Source organism: Mustela lutreola, chromosome 12 (genome assembly GCF_030435805.1).
Source record: "Mustela lutreola isolate mMusLut2 chromosome 12, mMusLut2.pri, whole genome shotgun sequence".
Taxonomy (NCBI): domain Eukaryota; kingdom Metazoa; phylum Chordata; class Mammalia; order Carnivora; family Mustelidae; genus Mustela; species Mustela lutreola.
The window spans coordinates 74,338,830-74,356,784 of record NC_081301.1 but is presented as its reverse complement, the minus strand read 5'-3'; the positions used below and the strand labels follow the sequence as shown (position 1 = coordinate 74,356,784).

Here is a 17,955-nt window from a genome sequence, read left to right as displayed (position 1 = left end):
ATCAGTAAACATCGTCTCACTAAAGCTAGGCAAATGGAGAGGGAGAGGGAGCCAGAGGAGAGGAGACATGGGCGTTCAGAAGATGCTGGACAGATGGGAGGTCAAATGGGGTAAAAGGTGTAAAATAAGAATCCCTCCATGACTCGGGCGGTGTTGGGGGGAGGGGTGGTTATTCCTGCTGTTGAGACTGCTTCCTCTTTTCTTTCATTTACCCAGAAAGTTTATTTTTTTAAAGCACAAAATGTTCAGAACATTTGGCAGTGTTCTCTCTGCAGTCTTTGCTTTCCTCTGCTGCTTTTTCCCCTCACGTTGGATAAATGGGACCAAAAGGTGCCTCTATTTTTGTAGATTCATAGACTGATAAAATATGAGCGCTAGAAGCAGCTTAGGGAAAATCTGATCCTAATCTAGCCATGAGTTATATGCAAGGACATTGAAGACCAGGGATTCCTGTTCTGGAGTCATGTTTCCTCCTACTGATATCTGGAGGCCCCCTAGGGACCTAAGTCAGGCCTTCAGATTCTGAATTCAGATTCTTGATTCCTGGGGTCACAAGGTGAGCATCTTGGAATGTGAGAAAATTCAGGGAGATTAGGGAATCCTAGATGACAGTGTAGGAGTAGCTGAGGGACCTCAGCCAGATATAGAGAGAGAGGCACCAAATTTCTTAGTGGGGAAAGCCTTTCATTTGAGTGTCGTTCTGTATTCTCCACCTGCTTCACTGTTCTCTGAACGCCCTTGAAGAGAGGGTGTTCCCCAGCTACATTTGGGTCACCGTCAACTCATGTGTCGCATTTCCTTCCCAACACATGCTAGGACAGGGTTTCAGGGCCTGGGCTGGTCCTGGCCAAGCACCAGACAGGGTCAGTGAGGTGTAAACAATTACCCTGTCCACACAGCCTGCCGCTCCCGAGGCTCATCTCCCACTGCCATTACCGCTGAGGCTTCTCCCTGGTTTGAATCCAGTCACAGCCCGAATTCCACCTTTGACGAAGACGCAGGACCTGGATCTCTCGCCAAATAAGTTGGCAAATTCATGACCTCCGGTGAGCGCTTGTGAAGCAAGACTGCTAGAAACAAACCAAACCAAAATCAACCAAACCAACAAGAACTTGAATTTTCCCCTTTATCAACTCCTGACTCTTTGTGGGCTCCTTCCTTCTTGTTGAAATTTAAATGAAACTGTTATTTCAAGCCGAGAGGACGAAAACGCCTGCAGCTCAAAAATTCATTTCAACTTCAAGGTCGCACACCTAAAACGTCTCCTCTCCACTACCTTGCCTGTGAAGTCTTGTTGCTATCAGAGGCTTTGCTTACATTTGCCTGTATGACTTCTGGCTTCAGAGACGGTGCCCATTTTCACTTTCTGGGATTCAGAGGTTGCAGCCCCCCCGAGGCACAAGCCAGACCTTCCCCAGCTCCACAACGGCTGGTTCACAATAGCATACGGACCCCTTACAGAGCTGCTCTCCCCAGCCTGACCAGCCGGGGGCTGGCCAGCTGGAAGTGTGTTCAAAGACTAGCCCCTGAACCTTGGAGGAAAATGTCTATGGTTCAGTCCAAACCACAGTAAAGCAAATTTTTCAGGAAGGAGACAAACGGAATGACCCTTCCGGGGCCCCGCCCAGCCTGTCACCTCTGAGGAATTGCTCCTGGAGCTGCTCCTCTCCCATTGAAGGTACCCAGGGATGTTTGACAGGCTTTCTGCCTGTTGCCTAGCAACCCCTGCAGCATTGATTATGCGTCTAAGAAATAGCAGCTATTGTCCTCTTTCCTTCTCTAGAAGGAGCTGACTGGTTTGAAATCCAGGGCTTTGCACGCAGACTGACAGATGTCAGTTTCCTGTAAATTGTGGCATCGCCTGCCCCAAATGATTTTAAGAACTTGAGGGATCTGCAGGAACCGGTTTAAGATGGACGTGATCTGAAGGCACTCAGGAGCCCACATGGGCTGAGCGTCCCTCTCCCATTAGACTATCTCCCCGTTTGGGAGCCAACCAGAGTGACCTTTTCTTGATAGTTTTTGGATGACCTTCGTTTTTTAGTGAAATGGATGCAACAGCTAGTTTTTTCCTCTTACGCTGAATCACAATTGCAGAACCCATGAAGAGGGTGAGAAGCGGAGGAACCAGTCTTTGATCAGAATGAGTTACTTTACCTTTAAGTAACTCAATTACCAAGGAAACGTTTCATGGTAGTTTCCCTGCATTAGCTGTGGGTGCGTTAACTATTTTTGGCTCTATCCAACCTGCATTTCGATAGCTGCAATGCCTACAACATTTTCCTCTACTATTTCCTGCACGCTGATTTTTGTTTTTTAAATATAGCCACAAGTGCACGTCGTCGGATTCATGGCCTCTCCTCCCCCTCTCTACTATCTCAGGTGTATTTCTAGAAACACAAAGATGTTGCATGCAAGACAGACTTTGGAAATTATATAGAACCCAAGTCTCATGTTTTATAGATGAAAAATCCGCGACCCAGGGAAGTCGAGTGACTTCCTCGAGGTGTAAGTTAAAGCGAGTGAGAGGCACCCTACAGGAACATTTGAGACCAGGAGTGGTGAGATCTGACTTCAACAAGCACTTCCTTCCGGATTTTTGCGTTTCGCGATTCTGAATATCTTCTTGTTAACAGAAGAAATAATGCTGATTTTCTTCACCAAGGGTTTTGGAAGAGTTGACTGATGAGTGCTCTGGTACATTGCTGTTCTGCAGACCTAAGTAGCATCTAACATGTTTTGCCATTCCTGTGTCTGGAGAGCCCAGCCTTAGCCCCTCTGTCCACACAGCTGCCATTAATCCATCCACTCTCTGTTCAAGTTGCTCCTCTTAGGAGAGAACTCCCCTTGCCTGCTCTGCCAGCTAGGTCAGACCTCCCCATCATATCCATTAAGGCATCTGTACTTGTCTTTTATGGCATTTGTCAAGGTTGTTAATTCTATATGTGTCTGAGAGCTTATTTCATCATTGGCATGACTGCATGTCTCCTCCATTAGAGTGATATATCCTTGAGAGTGGGAACCATGATTTTCAGCACATTGTCCAATATCTAGTAGCGTGGAATAAATACTTGTTGAATGAATGAGGGGATGGCTATTAACTGATGTTCTTTAGCTTAACTCCCACATTTTGCCAACAAAGAAATGGGAACCCCTAGAAGACGATTGACCCATCCAAGGTCACGTAGGTTGAACAAGGGCAATTAATGTCAGATCTAGGACTAAAACTCAGGCCTCCCCAACAGTCTGATGCTTGTGATGCACCGCATTTTTTACTTATTGAATTTTGCACATGCCCTGGTTGCTCCAAGTGAGGAAATTCAACATGATGCCACTTACCAAGTAATACAAAGGAATGTGTTAGTTGTGCTCATCTGTATGTAAGGTTGAGAGACACTTTGGCATTTTTCTGAGTAGAAATGCAATTCAAGGAAATAGGTAGAAATAAGGAAAACTGGATTCTGGAGTGAACATAAGCAAAACATCATTATCAGCTTTGATAAGAACAGTTGTGGCATGCTCATGGGAAACCTCAATCAAGCTGGTTTAAGCAGAAAAGGAAATTTATTTGATGAAGCTAATGGAAAACCTTGCTACTAGTGTCCTTGCTTCAGGTACTGCTGGATCCAGAAAATCAATTCTCCGTGTATGTATCTCCTGGCCCTGCTTTCCTCTGTATTGACTGTATTCCCAGACTGGTTCTCTCCTTTCCACTGTGGTAAAGACTTGGCAGCAATGGTTCTGGGCTTAGATCCTGCCATTCTAGCAACCCCAAAGAGAGCTCCTCTTCCCCAACAATGACACCAAATTCCAAGGGACAGCTCTTACTGGCTTGTCTTGAGTTGGGTCCCCAGGTCCTCTGACTCACTGAATAATAATCTGAATACCCAGGCCTGGGTCACATACACATCCTTGGAAATGGAAGGTGAGGTCAGGTCTACATGACACACAGAGACTGAATGTGGGTAGCCATGGTTCCCTGAAGGAATATTAGAGATTCCATCCCTGAAAAAAGCGTGAAGAGCTGTTCCTCCTGGTCTGTGGACTGCTCAAGAAGGAAAAGACTGTGTGTTCAGTGATTCCACTCCATCTTCACACCAGGCCACCTACCTGTGGCCCAACCATCCAAGGTCATCACATGGCACAGATGAGGCCCTCTATGGAAAAAAGCAACTAGCGCCAGTTGTCTCAGAACATGGATAAGGCAGAATAAGGGCTCCAAAGGAAAGCTCGTTCTCTCCTGTTCTGAAACAGTGAAACAGTCCATAGACAAGAGAGGGAATCAAGAGTTCACCAATTCCAAGGTACATTTATCTCTAAGACAGGGGGCTCTTTTCTTTCTTTCATTTTAGGATTTTTTAAATTTTTATTTTTTTGTGGCAGTCACCTTATCAGTCCTTCCATCTTGATTAATCACGAAGTTTCCCTCCCATTCCTCCCTCTTCCTGTGCTCCCTTCCCACTTCTCTATGGATACTGGCATGGGAAATCCTTGTCCCCACAAAATGGAAATGGAAGATGACAAGATGAGTATATTTAAGAGAACATTCATTAGTGCTGTCCCAAAAAAGGAGTTTGTGTACCTTAACAGGACACAGTGTTGCAGAAAATGCTATCGACTCCCATCTTTACAAGTCTCTAGGAATAGAAATCATCCAACTTTTAATAGTGGCTCATTAAAAGCTTTCACTGTCTTTATGGCCCAGACATTGTTTAATAGATTTCTATTGTACTTTAGTGTAAGCCCATTTTTTCCTGGTGCGTGCATGCATGTGTGTGTGTGTGTGTGTGTGTATGTGTGCGTGCACACACATGCTTGCATACATGCACACTCATGTAGGCTATAGGAGGGAGAGTGACATCTTCCTGGTGAGGACCTCTCCTGTGCTTGAGTCTGGTAGGTTCCAGTAACTACTTTGCCCCATCAATGTCCGCTTTCCAGAAACTTCAACTTTTAACCTGTGATGGGAAGTCTGTTTTTTGTCTTGTTAAGTGGTCTTATTAACCCTATTTTCTGGCTCGTCTCCAATTCATCCCCATCTTCTCAGAAATGCTAAACCCCAAACAGTGCATTTCACTGGAATGAGGACCTCTGGTATTGAACACAGCTGTAGACTTCATTTCACACTTCTGTATCTCTGGAACATGGGCCTCTCTCTCAATAGCTGTGCTGCTTTCTCATTGGCTTTAGCATGATAACCCGGATCCCGACTGAGTCCCAGTCTACCATGAGCCATCAGCAGCTTTAGTGAAATCAGCTCCCATTTTTAATTGTATTTAAAGCCGGTAAATATACTGCAGCTCTCCTTACTAGAGGACAACTTCTATTTCATTCCTTTGAGTCAATATCTCTCTGTTGCTACAAATTAGTTTCATGTCTTCCAAAGACTTAGCATTTATAATATGCGACTTGATGTAATATGCACACAGAAGCCGTCAATTTCACCACCCAAATTATTGCAAGCATTTTAAGGCGTGCGAAATAGGACTTGGCCTTGCGTTTTCCATTGGATGGTCGACTCGTTAGATTCCAAACTGTAAGAGTTAGCGTGGCTGTGAAAATAAAGATAGCAGCAATCAACACCCTGGCTATGAATCTTGTATTTGAAGCTGTCATTTGGTACATAATTAAAGTCCTCGCAAAGGCCAGTTACATATGATCGAGTTGATATACACAGAATGTTGGTTTCTAGTACACAGTGAGCACTGAGTGCGATCAATTTTATTTTCATATAATCCTTTGTTAATTTTTACATTTGTCAGGATGAAGGGGAGCCACCTACTGAGCCCTCCTTGGTTTTTAGGATCTTCTTTCTATCCTGTCTCTGAATTTATTACAACGTAGTCTTCCAAAGTTCACTATTGTAAGAATTTGATAAAAGCTTCCTCTCTATTCTTCAGAAGAGACCCTATAAGTTAGAAGAATCTCATAGCACTGGGACTACAGATTACTCTAAACACCTGGCTAATAGTTGCCCAAGAGAACCTTATAAGAAGGTAATCTGCCTTAATACTATTTCAGTCCAGTCTTGTTTTCCAGCAGTCCCAAAAGTCATGTTGACCCACTGATAGCCTATTGAGGTAACTTTTATGGAACAGGGTTGTCCAACAGAATAAAATGAGAGCCACAAATGCGAGCCACATTTGTATTTTTAAATTTCCTAGTACATACATTAAAAAAGTAAGAAGAAACAGATGAAGCTAACTGTATTCATACATTTTATTTAACTCGACATATCTAAAATAGCATTTTAACATATTGTTGATACAAAAATATTAACGAGATGCTTTATTCACTGCAAGTTTTCAAAATCCGGTGTGTATTTTATACCTACAGCACATCTCAATTTGGATTAGCCATATTTCAAATGACCACCAGCTGCATGTGACTGTTGGCTACCCTGTTGAACAGTGCAGGTCTGAGAGATATCAGAAGAGTCAACAGGCTCCATTAGCGACAGGTCTTGCCTAAGTGAACCTGACCCAGAAGAACTTAGGCACATTGACAGTCATTCTCATGCATCTGAGTTGTTTCCCATGAGGGGTTACTCACTGGCCTCTGTTTTAAGCATGGTCATGGGCACTGGGCACGATGAGGTCTTACCATAATGATCTCTTCTTTTCTTATACTTCAGTTTAACTTTGTTTCTTTGATGATAAAAATTATAGGCAAAGAATATAAGATCAGTACTTTAAAAAAGAACGCAATCTCTATTTAACCTTGTGTCTCCTAAACCACCTGCACTTTGAAATGCATGATCATTTATCCTATCCTACAGCATTCAATCACACGGGTCATTTCCAATAAGCTCTCTTGCCTCTCCTACTAGCTTCCTGTTAGTTAGCTTTAATATTTCATGGACGCATTTGAGAGGAATGTTAATTTTCCGTTCATTTATTTCCCCTGACTTCTATTTTGCCTTCACTAGTTTCTCGGTTCTGTGCTGAAGTTTACCGCATGCTGTTCAGTTCCTCCAACTCTGAATCTGTGTGTGCTCAAGGCAGTAACTCACTGTAGCTCTGGATGAGACCTCTCTCTTGAGAATGTCTTCAGAAAGGGCGGTAGCTCTGAAGTGTCAGGAAATTCACCAGGAATAAGAAGAAACGAAGCTACAAAGCAGACACCAGGAGTAAGAAAATAGCAATGCTCAATGATGGGGCAAATATGCCTGTCAAAGTGGAGGCGATTGTCAGTGAGGGAAGCTGCCACCTCATGTCCATTGCCAAGGACTAGGGGAACCAGCCAAGCCTCCCTTAATTGAGTAAAATGACAATCAGCCATGGTACGAAAACAGAGATGATTTTTATAAATAGGGTTGATAGCAGGATTTTTCCAGCTTCTGATTGCTGTCTGGCTATGGTTCCACCCTTAGAAAAAAATTCTGTCCTTCGAGTGCCAAATTCAGAAGATGATTTTGCCCAACTTGTTACTGCCATATTTTCTGAATCTCTTAAAATAGATTTGAATCATAATTTAGAAAAAGGACCCAACAGGCAAAAATGGATGAGCACATAGGATGAAGCTAGGGTTTGGGAGATGCACTCGCCCCATGAATAGTGAAATCTTTCTTAAATCTTTCTTAAATCTAAAAATTTTACTGAAGCATAGCTTCTGACATTACATGGAGAATGGTCTCTTCCTGCAGTAGATTCCTTTGGGGAAATGGAAATGTTAGATGCTCGTTAGCTCTTTTCCTTTGGTGTCCTCCCCCCAGAGAAAATCCTGTCTTCTCCCCATCGCCTGACTCTGTCTGTCTCTCTCTCTCACACATGTACACACACTTGCGCACACACTCACAGACACACAGTCTAATGTTCTTCAATCAATGCTACATAGCTAAATTTAAGAAAAGAATTTACGTACAGAATTTGTTCCCGTCTTGCAGTGATGGCTTAAAGGGCCTTCTCTAACTCACTGTTAACGACAGGCCGAGAAATAAGCTATCTCAGCGACCCAGGGCAGCCTCTGAGTAAGGACTCTTGATCTCTGAGAAGACACCACAGGCTTCAAAGGGCTTTCAGAGGGGAATGGGGGCTGCCTCCAGGGCCCGCTGCTCTCATGGTGGGCCATCACCGTGCCTTATCCATGCATCTTTTGGCCTCCCCGGATCTTCGTGTGAGCAAATCAAATGCAGACCTCGTTGTGGTTTTGATTTCAAATGTCGTTCTCTACCAGGGACCCTGGGAGGCATCTCAGCTTACACTACCTCACTCAGTCCTTCCGGTGACCCAGTGAAGTCGACGATCTCGTTTCCCTCACGCCACAGAGGAGAAAATCAGAGTTCAGAGAGGTCCAGAGCAGTGCCAGAATTTGAATCCAGATTTTTTTTTTTTTTAACTCTAAACTAGAGCACCTTCTTTTTGAGTACCACCATTGTGAGGACCTGTCTTTTGACTAGAAGGAGAGCACAAACATTTCTGGCCAGCCCGTCAGGAGCCAGTGACTCGGGAAGTCTCCTCTTCAGCCTTATATCCTCCTGCCTCCTTTCTCGGCCTGTACCTGGACCCACGGACCACCTTTCCAGAATGCTCACTTTTCATTCCTTCCTGGTGCTCTTATATCTCTAGTTTACATAGCGCTCGTGGGTCAAGGGTTCTTTTATTTCCCCAACTCTGGATTCTGCTGTCAAAGGAAGTATTGGAGACAGACGCTTACCCAAAACCATAATTCAAGTCCAAGGGTAAGAGACGTTCCCATGTGTGTATTTTGTTCCAGCCAATGGCAACATCCATCTCCTCCATGTCTATCTGCTTGCCTTAACTATGATTTTTTTCCTACCTAGGAATTCAACAAAACAGTGGTTGGATTAAAAACCAACCTAAACAAGTCATCGAGATAAACACCTCACATCTCCCTGTACAACAGGGATGAAGGGGCTGAGTTTGGGAGGGTATAAAGCTTGTTTCTAGAGCTTCCGGGGAGCCCAGAGCCCCAAACCCCAGGCTCTCAGCCACTGTTCATTTTGTTATTAAATGAAGAAATGTGTAGTTTCCACGGCAACAACCCTACCAAAGTTTTATAGCCTCTCTGAGTATTTGCTGGACCACATCTCACTTTTCAAAGCAGGTGCTCTGAAGGGACCCTTCTCAAAACCACATACTAACGTGAGAATGGGGAACCCCACCACCCAGCCCTTTTTTTCAACGGGTATCTCCAGAATTTGGCACAAGACACCACTGCCTGTAGCCTCAAGAAAACTCTAGATATGATTTCTGTCTCTCTGGGTCAGGTCGTCCCTGGCGAGAAAGCTTCAAATCCGGCTAAATGCAGTTTGTGAAAATGCTAGGTTGCAGCAGAAAAGATTTGGTGACCTTGTTGTTGCCTCTGTCATCTTAATGTTTCCTTGTCACTGAGGTAAGGCAGGCCCTGCCTATTCCTCCGTGCACTCCTGTGTGGAGAGCGGTCCTGGGCAGGCTAAGTTACATAGCGCGAGCTCATCGTGTGGCAGACTCGATGCTCGATGATGAGCCTCTTGCCCCCTTTGGGAATGAAGGACTTGCTCCCTCACTTGCTGAGAAGGCTGCAACCCGGGGCGGGGGGGGACTCAGGAAGTCCACTCAAGGTCACTCTCCCCTTCTGGGCTGGTCTCCATTCAGTGGTGGGCTGGGATAAGTCTCTGAAGGCCCAGCCCCCTTACTCAGGGCAGCTCTGAAGGGTCCTCCTAAAGGGGTGGACAGGGCTTTTTGAGACTGCATCGTAGCTCACTGTCTGCCCTGCCCAGACCCTCCCAGCAGGTGTTAATACCAAGGGTGTGTCCTAGTGTCCTAGTAAGTGTGTCCTAGTAAGTGTCTTGGCTGCTAATTTCCATGCCAGGGTCTTTTCCTCAGAAACTAGCATGGAAACCTTGACTTATGGCATATCCCAAGGTCTAGAAGCTTCCCAAGTGTGGGGTGTCCCCCCCAGGAGAGCAGAGTCAAGACAGCGAGCTACAGTAGGACCACCAGGGGCCTGGCAGTGCTCTTTGATCCTGGACGTAGTGGATAGTCTCAAACTCATTACACTTCTGATGGAGAACAGTGCTTTCATTCCGCTCCAGGGTTCAATATTTTGTGACTTAGGGATGCTCACATTTTCCATCTAACACTGGTAAGATCTGATGAGTCTCCAGAGAACAGGCTCATGTACTCACATGCCACCTTTACCAGCAAGAGTCCCAAGGGCATCCCTTCTCCTTGTCCCTTAACTGTGGCTGTCGTCACTAATCACTACAAACTCAGGGGCTAACAACACAAACGGTTTGTCTCATGGTTCTCGTGGTCAGGTGCCCAAAGTCAGTTTTACTAAGTGAAAGGGAAGGTGATAACAGCTCTGGCTCCTTTGGGAGGCCCTAGGACAGAAAACATTTCCTGGCCTTTTCTGGTTTTGGAGGTCACACACAGTCTTTGGCTTGTGACTCCTTCTTCTAAGCCAGCAGCATAGCACCTGTGTTCTGTCTGACCTCTGCTTCTAACCTTACATCTGCTCTCTCCTGACCCCTGCTTCTCAGTCTAGGTTGTTTGTGTGGAATGACCTGGAGCCCACTTGGATAATCCCTCCACACCAAGACCCTTAACTTACTCTCCTCTGCAAAGTCCCTTTGGCCATGGAAGGTAACATTCATAGATTCCGGCGATTGGCATGTGGACGCTTTCATGGGGTCATTGTTCAACATCTGACTCCAGTGACCACGACTGAGTGAGGATTCCAGGCAGAGGGACGAACACTGGCAGAGACAGGGAGGCCTGGCCTGATGTCATATGGTCAGCTGTGGAGACTTGTTCCGGAAAAGGGACATACCAAGTGATCAGACTGGGGTGCCTGGGAGGCTCAGCTGGTGAAGAGTCTGCCTTCAGCTCAGGTCATGATCTCAGCATCCTGGGATCGAGTCCCGCATCAGGCTCTCTGCTCGGCAGGGGAGTCGACTTCTCCCTCTCGTTCTCCCTCTTTTTCTGTGCTCTCCCTCTCTCTCTCTCTCAAATACACAAAATCTTAAAAAAAAAAAAAAAAGAAAAGTGATCAAACTGGACAGAGATGCAGGTGAGCTAGTTCATTTAGGATGTGTGTTCCATGCTTGAATTAGAGTTAATTATAAAGGTGACATATCTCCCTCTTTGCCCATAAGCACCTGAGGCCAAGTCTTGGGTCACCATCTTCCTGATGCCACCACAGCTCTGGCTCTGTGACCAACCCAGGGCAGGAGCTGAGCACAGGTGTGTGACCTCAACAAGTGCCAGCTTTGCCCTAGGACACTGTGGTGGTGGAGCGCTCTGAGAAGAGAACTACAGGCACCAGAACCTGGCTGGCATGATCCCGGGCAACTTCATCTTGGTGACGTGATGGCCTGCTTGGCACTGACTGGATTGGGGCATTTGCTGAGCCGGCAGTGTGCGTGGGCACGGAGGGGAGAAGGCTTTTGAAAGTGTTATGTAATAAGTCGGGCACGATGATCACGGTCGAGGCTGGAAAATGGGTATGTGAGGGTTCCTTACACACTTCTGTCTACTGAGTGGTTCTATAATATGAAGTTTTTTAAGTTACGTGAGTAGAAGTGAGCGGCACATGGCATCCTTGAAAGCTTAACGGGTATCAAAATGGAAGAGAGTCTGTGGTAATAATTGGGGGAGAAGAGGGATAAAAAGGATGAAGACTCTGAAAAGCTCACGTCTGGTACTTCTGAGGAAACATCTGTATGAGCGCTTCATAAAGTGCAATGTGTTCCAGACCCCTGAGGGGCTGTTCCTCAGTTTTTAATGCAGACAGTATTTCCTCGGGAACAAGGCCATTTCCCAACTTTTGTATAATGAATGAGATGAATTTCCTTTGCATTTAGGAGCCTCAGGGCCCGCTGGAGTCATTCCTTCTCCACACTCAACCTTCCCTTAGACATTCTGGGTTTGAGGTGTGTTGATTTTCTCCCCTCTCTGCCCATCCCCATCCCCAGACGCTGAAGGACGCCAGTGACAATGCGCGCAAGGACTTCCACCGTGAGGCGGAGCTGCTGACCAACCTCCAACACGAGCACATCGTCAAGTTCTATGGTGTCTGCGTGGAAGGTGACCCGCTCATCATGGTCTTTGAGTACATGAAGCACGGGGACCTCAACAAGTTCCTCAGGTAGGGCATGAGGGGAGGTCTCGGCAAGGGGCTGGAAGAGGGAGCAGCCTCCACTGTTCAGATGGCTTGAGAGAGGACAGGGAGCTCCTGAGAAGGGCCAGGGGTGCCCCCTGGAACATTCTCTGGTGACAACACCAGTACGTTCTACAGAGAAAGGAACTGAGGACACAGGAGAAATGAGGGACAGGAAAAATGAACTGACTTACTCTTTGGGGAAGGGAATCAAGCAATGCCTTTATTTGCCTCGAGCAGAGGTACAAATGGAAGTTGCTCATTTACGAGCATGAAGAACACATGGTCCCAGTAGTGTGGGCTGGGAGACTGCTTTCTCCTTTCTCCTCTATATCAGCAGCCATGTCCTCCTGGGTAGGTCTCCAGTTGCCTCAACTCCCAGGTGAGCCTGAGCCGGACCCTCTGTATGTCATCTGTGGCTCAAACACGCTGTGTTCTTTCAAACATGGTTGCCTCTCAGCCTGTGGTGTCTTGGTAGGTAGCATAATCGAGGAGAAACAGGAAAGATGTTGGCCTCAGTTTTCTAAACTGTGAAAGGGGTGTAATACTATCCACATCAAGGACTAGTATCAGGATGATTGTGATAATAGACGATCAACAGATACTGTCCCTACAGCCGCATGGTGGAGGGATCTGCAATCCTGGGGATGTTCGACCTCTGCTACAGTGACATCTAGATCTCTCTGTCCTCTTCCAGTTCCTGGAGGTCCTGGAAAGGGCTTTCTGCAGGAATGGGCACCAGGCAGCCTCTGAAAATTTCAGAAACTGTGATGTTTAATAAGTCTGTCACTGAGGGAATGGTGGAGAGGGGCGGTGTACTGCTGTGCTTAGAAATGTCATTATGCAGTTTGTACCTTCTGGGTCACTTTTACGAGGCTCATGAATACCCATGTAATTTAGTTGTCCTTTCGTGGTATGGGTCCCCCTTCTCAGCCTTGCTTATGATGGTGTTGGGGGAGGGACTACCAGTGACACTAGGAATCTGTAGCCAACTCTTGGCTCTCAGAGTCGGTCATCCTGATGCTTTACTCAGTGTCAGCACTTTTCCTTGCAGGAGAGAGGAGAGGGAATGATGACAGATTTTGTCTTTCAAATCTCATGTGAAAGGAGGAAAAGAAACTACTTTTGGTGGAGGTCTAGTTGCTCGTAGAAGTATTTTCCCCTTGTTTCCACGTTCTAGGCTACTTCTCTAATTAAAAATGGTGCTTTCCAAAAACAGAGCATAATACCCCAAACATATTCAGCTAGATTCAACTAAATGCTTCTGAGAGCTCCTACTGTGTTTGTGCATGTATGCAAGTGTGTGTATGTGTGAGCACGTGTGTAAGTGAGTGTGTGTGTGTGTTGATCCTTTCACTTTTGGCTCAGCCAATCTCTCCCTAGCTCTCCTTCCTGCTTCCAGAAGGAACAGGCTCCTGATTCTCTCTGGGCGTCTTGCACAGGCATGGAGTTACTAGAAATCTCTCCCGCTCGATTTCAGAATCTGCTGCACTCTGGTAGCAAGAGGTTTCCCATGCCAAGAAGCAGGTTCTCAGGCATAATAATGCACTGTGAACTACAGTCTGTCCTCCATTTCTGGAAGGGAACCCAGTCCCTAAATGCCATGACCATGTCCCCAAGTGTCACTGGCTCTGCCCTATAAAGGCAGATGTCTACAGTGTCCTCTCACCCTTTTTTATTCATTCCAAAGCCATACATCAAACACCAACACCTTGTGCTGGGGTGACTGGGAAGTGAGGAGAAACACATAGTTCTTGCTTGCAAAGAGATTCCAGTTTTTCCTCTAGAATCTCTCCCGGAATCCTTCCAACAAGTTTGCAAGCAACAACAGCTAATGTTATTGAGCATTTTAAATGGTTTAAATTGTATAAACTTAATAAATTATTATTATAATCATTTCTATTTTATGGTTAAAGGGGAAAAAAACAAACCCGAGTAATTGAGCTGAGATTCAAACCCACAGCCACTGGCTGCAAAGCCCAGAGCTTTAAGCATGCATTGCTTCCTCTAGAGGTAGCCGGTGAAAAAAAATCAGAAGGAAAGTAGCATGCTGTGGAATTCAGAGCCGGACCATGTAGCTAAGTGCCCACTGTAACCCACACTTGGAGAAAATAAACCAAGGAAAGATGAACGGCCTCCCTCATTAGAAGCCCACTGAACCCTCCTGCTTCCCCAGCCAGGGTGCTAATGGCACATTTCCCCTTTTAAGGCATGTTCTTCCAGAAGAGGTAAAAATATGTTTTTATTTCCAGGAGCTTCAGGGTAACCTGGAGAATGAAGCAGAGGGCTTTTGTGTTAACTTTATTTATACTCCTCTTGAGAACTTGTTTAGAAGAATTGCCTGCCCTCTTTTTACAGCAGGACTTTCTGCTCAAAGGCTTCTCCTGTTAAAAGGAGTCTTGTTCAAATACTCAAAAGCGAGCAGAGGAGACAACTGGTTTACAATGCAGGAACCTGCCCTAAGACTTCTCCTCTTCTCTGGAGTCTTTGCAATGCATAGATTCTTAGAAGGGTCCAGATTCCTGGGGCTGACATAAGGTTCTGGCAAGTGAGCCAGATTTGATTTGAATCTATGAAGATTCCATCCTGGCCTAGATGCTCTGGATGTTTCAGGATTTCTCCCAGTTTGTGTGTTCTTCTAGGTCTCTCTGCTGGTGTTGAAGTCACAACGAGGGTTTTGTCTCCTGTGATCAGTGAAGACGTTCCCCCCTTCCTCTGCGCATTTAGTGCTGGGAAGAACAACCTTTGAGCAATCTTTAATGCTGGATTTCCATGAAAGACCACAAAGCTCTGTTCATGCCCAGTCTCAGTTACTACTCCCGTAAGAGAGCTTAGGAGGGTGCGGTGGGTACCCACACTTTATAGAGGTGAACCGTGCTAGGACCTCCTGGCACAAAAACAGGAAGCTCCTCCCTGGGAATGGTTCAATCCGGGTATTTAGGGATACAAGGGACCTACACGATCACTTAGCCTAACATCCCTCTGTTTGACTGACGGGGAAATCACCGACTGGACAAGTTAAAAGTCTTCCCTAGGTCCTGATGGCAGAAAACTCCCCTCCTCCTTGTCCAGTGTTTTTTCTCCGAGAATACAAGAATGATGGATTTGGAAATCCAGCAAGGGGGAAATCACTGGGGGCTGGAGCCAGGAAGAAGGAGCATACACCTGCAGCGGGAAATGGGCCAACTGACATGGGGCTGGCCAGTGCGGGGAGAGGCAGAAGGAGCAGGGTGTTCTGGGACAACTCCAACCCTCAAATACTCCTGCAGCTTCACACCCTTGCAGGTGGGATCATCTACTTCAAAATCCGCTCAAAATCTTCTGCATTGATTCTGAGTGCTTCCAGCTGTCCCGAAGGAAATCTTCTTCCTTATTTGCCTCTGGGAGGAGCAGCCCTTTGACCACTTGGCCATGGCTTCTGGAAGAGAGGGACCCTTTATTCTTTGCTCTGCAGCACCCCTCAGGCCATCAGGGGCCTGTGACACCAGTCTTGTCAGGGTTCCAGAGAGGGGACGGGGCTGAGGGCACATCCTGGTACTGGGATACCCCCTCCTTGAAGCATGTGCTGGTGTTGAGATGCCCTAAGTCATCACAGGGCTAGGGGCACAAGATAGAAGAAAAAGAAGATATAGAATACCATACTCCCCCCACCCCCCGCCATAGTATAAAAAATAAAACTTGGTGCAGTAAAAGAAACAATGTGTTGTGATTTTAGAAATCTCCATGTGGTGGCCAGTGCACAGGTGGAGCTGGAGGAGGGGGGAGGGGTGGGCATTTTTCACAGCAAATGAATGTCCAGGCAGAGGGTACCCTGGGATTCTGCTCAGGTGGGCTTGAGGGAGACCAGGACAGCTTGGAAACTCTGGCCCCAGTGGGGGCGCCCTGGAGGCATTGGCCCAGGTCAGCAGAGGGGCAGGGGAGGGTGTCCCAGCTGCAGCTTGTAGCTCGGAGGGGACGGCTGGGACTCGCATTGGGACATGGTGAACCATCACTCCAAGAAAGCCAAACTTTCCCCTACGTTTTGGTTTTGGTTTATTTTTATTTTTGTTCAGGTTTTTTGCACTACTGCCTCTCAGGGTCGGAGCTCTGGCCAGTGCCTGGCCTCAGACTAGCTCCAGATCCCCCAGAATCAGACCTGTGTGTGTGTGTGTGTGTGTGTGTGTGTGTGTATCGAGGAGGGTACCATGCAGACCCACCTCGTCCCGAGAATTCTAGATTTCCAGGGAATTGAAGCTTTAGGGGTACATCTGTGGGTGAAACATCTCCCTCCCCACCCCCGCTCTTTCACTAAGTCAGGCTCCCCTTGAGCCCTAGCCGCTGCTGGGAGACAGCGCTCCTGGAGGAAAGTGCTGGAACTTCAGCAACGCTTCTGTGCCCTCCACAGGGCCCACGGGCCTGATGCCGTGCTGATGGCCGAAGGCAACCCGCCGACGGAGCTGACACAATCGCAGATGCTGCACATCGCCCAGCAGATAGCCGCGGGCATGGTCTACCTGGCGTCCCAGCACTTCGTGCACCGAGATCTGGCCACCCGCAACTGCCTGGTCGGCGAGAACCTCCTGGTGAAAATCGGGGATTTTGGGATGTCCCGGGACGTGTACAGCACTGACTACTACAGGGTGAGTGGCTGCGCCCACCAGGGGTCCCCAGGACTCTCTTTCGCTGGGAGTCCCTTGTATTCATTTGCTGGGGCTGCCATAACAAAATACTGCAGACTAAGGGCTTTAAATAATAGGCATTTATTTTCTCGGAAGGCTAAAAGTCCAAGGTCAAGGTGATGGCAGGGCTGCTTTCTCCAAAAGCGTCTCTTCTTGGCTTGTAGACAATGCCTTTCTCCGTGTGCTCACATGGTCCTGTTGCTCGCACGGTCTTGTTGCTGTGTGCACATCCCTGGTGTCTCTCTCTATGTAAATTCTCTTGTCTTATAAGGACAACAGCCAGATTGGATGAAGGTCTACCACAACCTCATTTTCATTTAGTCACCTCTCTGAAGAACTTATCTCCAAATACAATTATTGTGTGAGATACTGCAGGTTAAGGCTTCCATGCACAAACTTGGGGGAACACAATGCACCACATAAAACCCATCCTGCTCTTTCCATAGTTCTCCAGACTGGTGTGTGATATCTCTAAGAGAAAAGCCCTCAGCATGAGGATTCTGCCAGGGAAGCCTGAGGGCTTGGAGGAATCCCTGCATGGCATGAGGTTAAAGGGTTTTGAAGTTTATATTTGATTCTGTGAAATTCTGCCTGGAGCCTTTGTCTGAGGGTGTGGCTGAAGACAAACTTGTTCACATAAATAATAGCACCATAGACCTTGGAAATTTCCACCCAGAACCATCTTGGCTGGAAGCGGATTGTCTGGTGGCCTTCTTTGTGAGGTATAAGAGGTTCTGTCTTGCCTCTTCCTGGAGAGTCCCACCTCTGGCTGTCTGTGCTTCCACTACTAGAAACACTAAGGGCTAGAGTTACAGAAACAAGTCAGATCCCCGGGTTACCTGGAACTAGTCCCCTTGACAAGATTTGTTAACTGAGATAGATCTTAGAACTTGGGTAGGAGCTGAAAAGGAAATTTCCGGAAACCTTGAGGTCACGATATTGAAAGTGAATTGAAGGTTTTCCTGTGGTTTTGCTTCATTTTCATGCACAAATGAAGAGAATAGGAAGGAAAAGGAATAAATGTGTTGAGTGTACATAGCCTAAGAAGGTCAAACATGTAACTCGACTAGCTTTTGTAAGGTAGGACTGGCAGAGACAATAACTCTCCTCACCTTTGTTCTTCCCTTTGTGGTTTAGTTTTGAGGAATTTGTTTGTTTCCTATGCCCCTCTCTGCAGCCTTACTCATTTCTC

At 46.6% G+C, this 17,955-nt stretch overlaps 1 protein-coding gene across 2 annotated transcripts in view; it reads left to right on the top strand.

The window, feature by feature from the left end:
- The window catches only part of NTRK2 (neurotrophic receptor tyrosine kinase 2), a 325,021-nt gene that overhangs the window by 240,296 nt on the left and 66,770 nt on the right, over positions 1-17,955 (top strand). For both annotated transcript variants that reach the window (XM_059142001.1, XM_059142000.1), the window contains 2 exons: positions 11,921-12,093; positions 16,490-16,724. In XM_059142001.1, the coding sequence (XP_058997984.1) occupies positions 11,921-12,093; positions 16,490-16,724 (408 nt within the window). The remainder of the gene's footprint in view (positions 1-11,920; positions 12,094-16,489; positions 16,725-17,955) is intronic.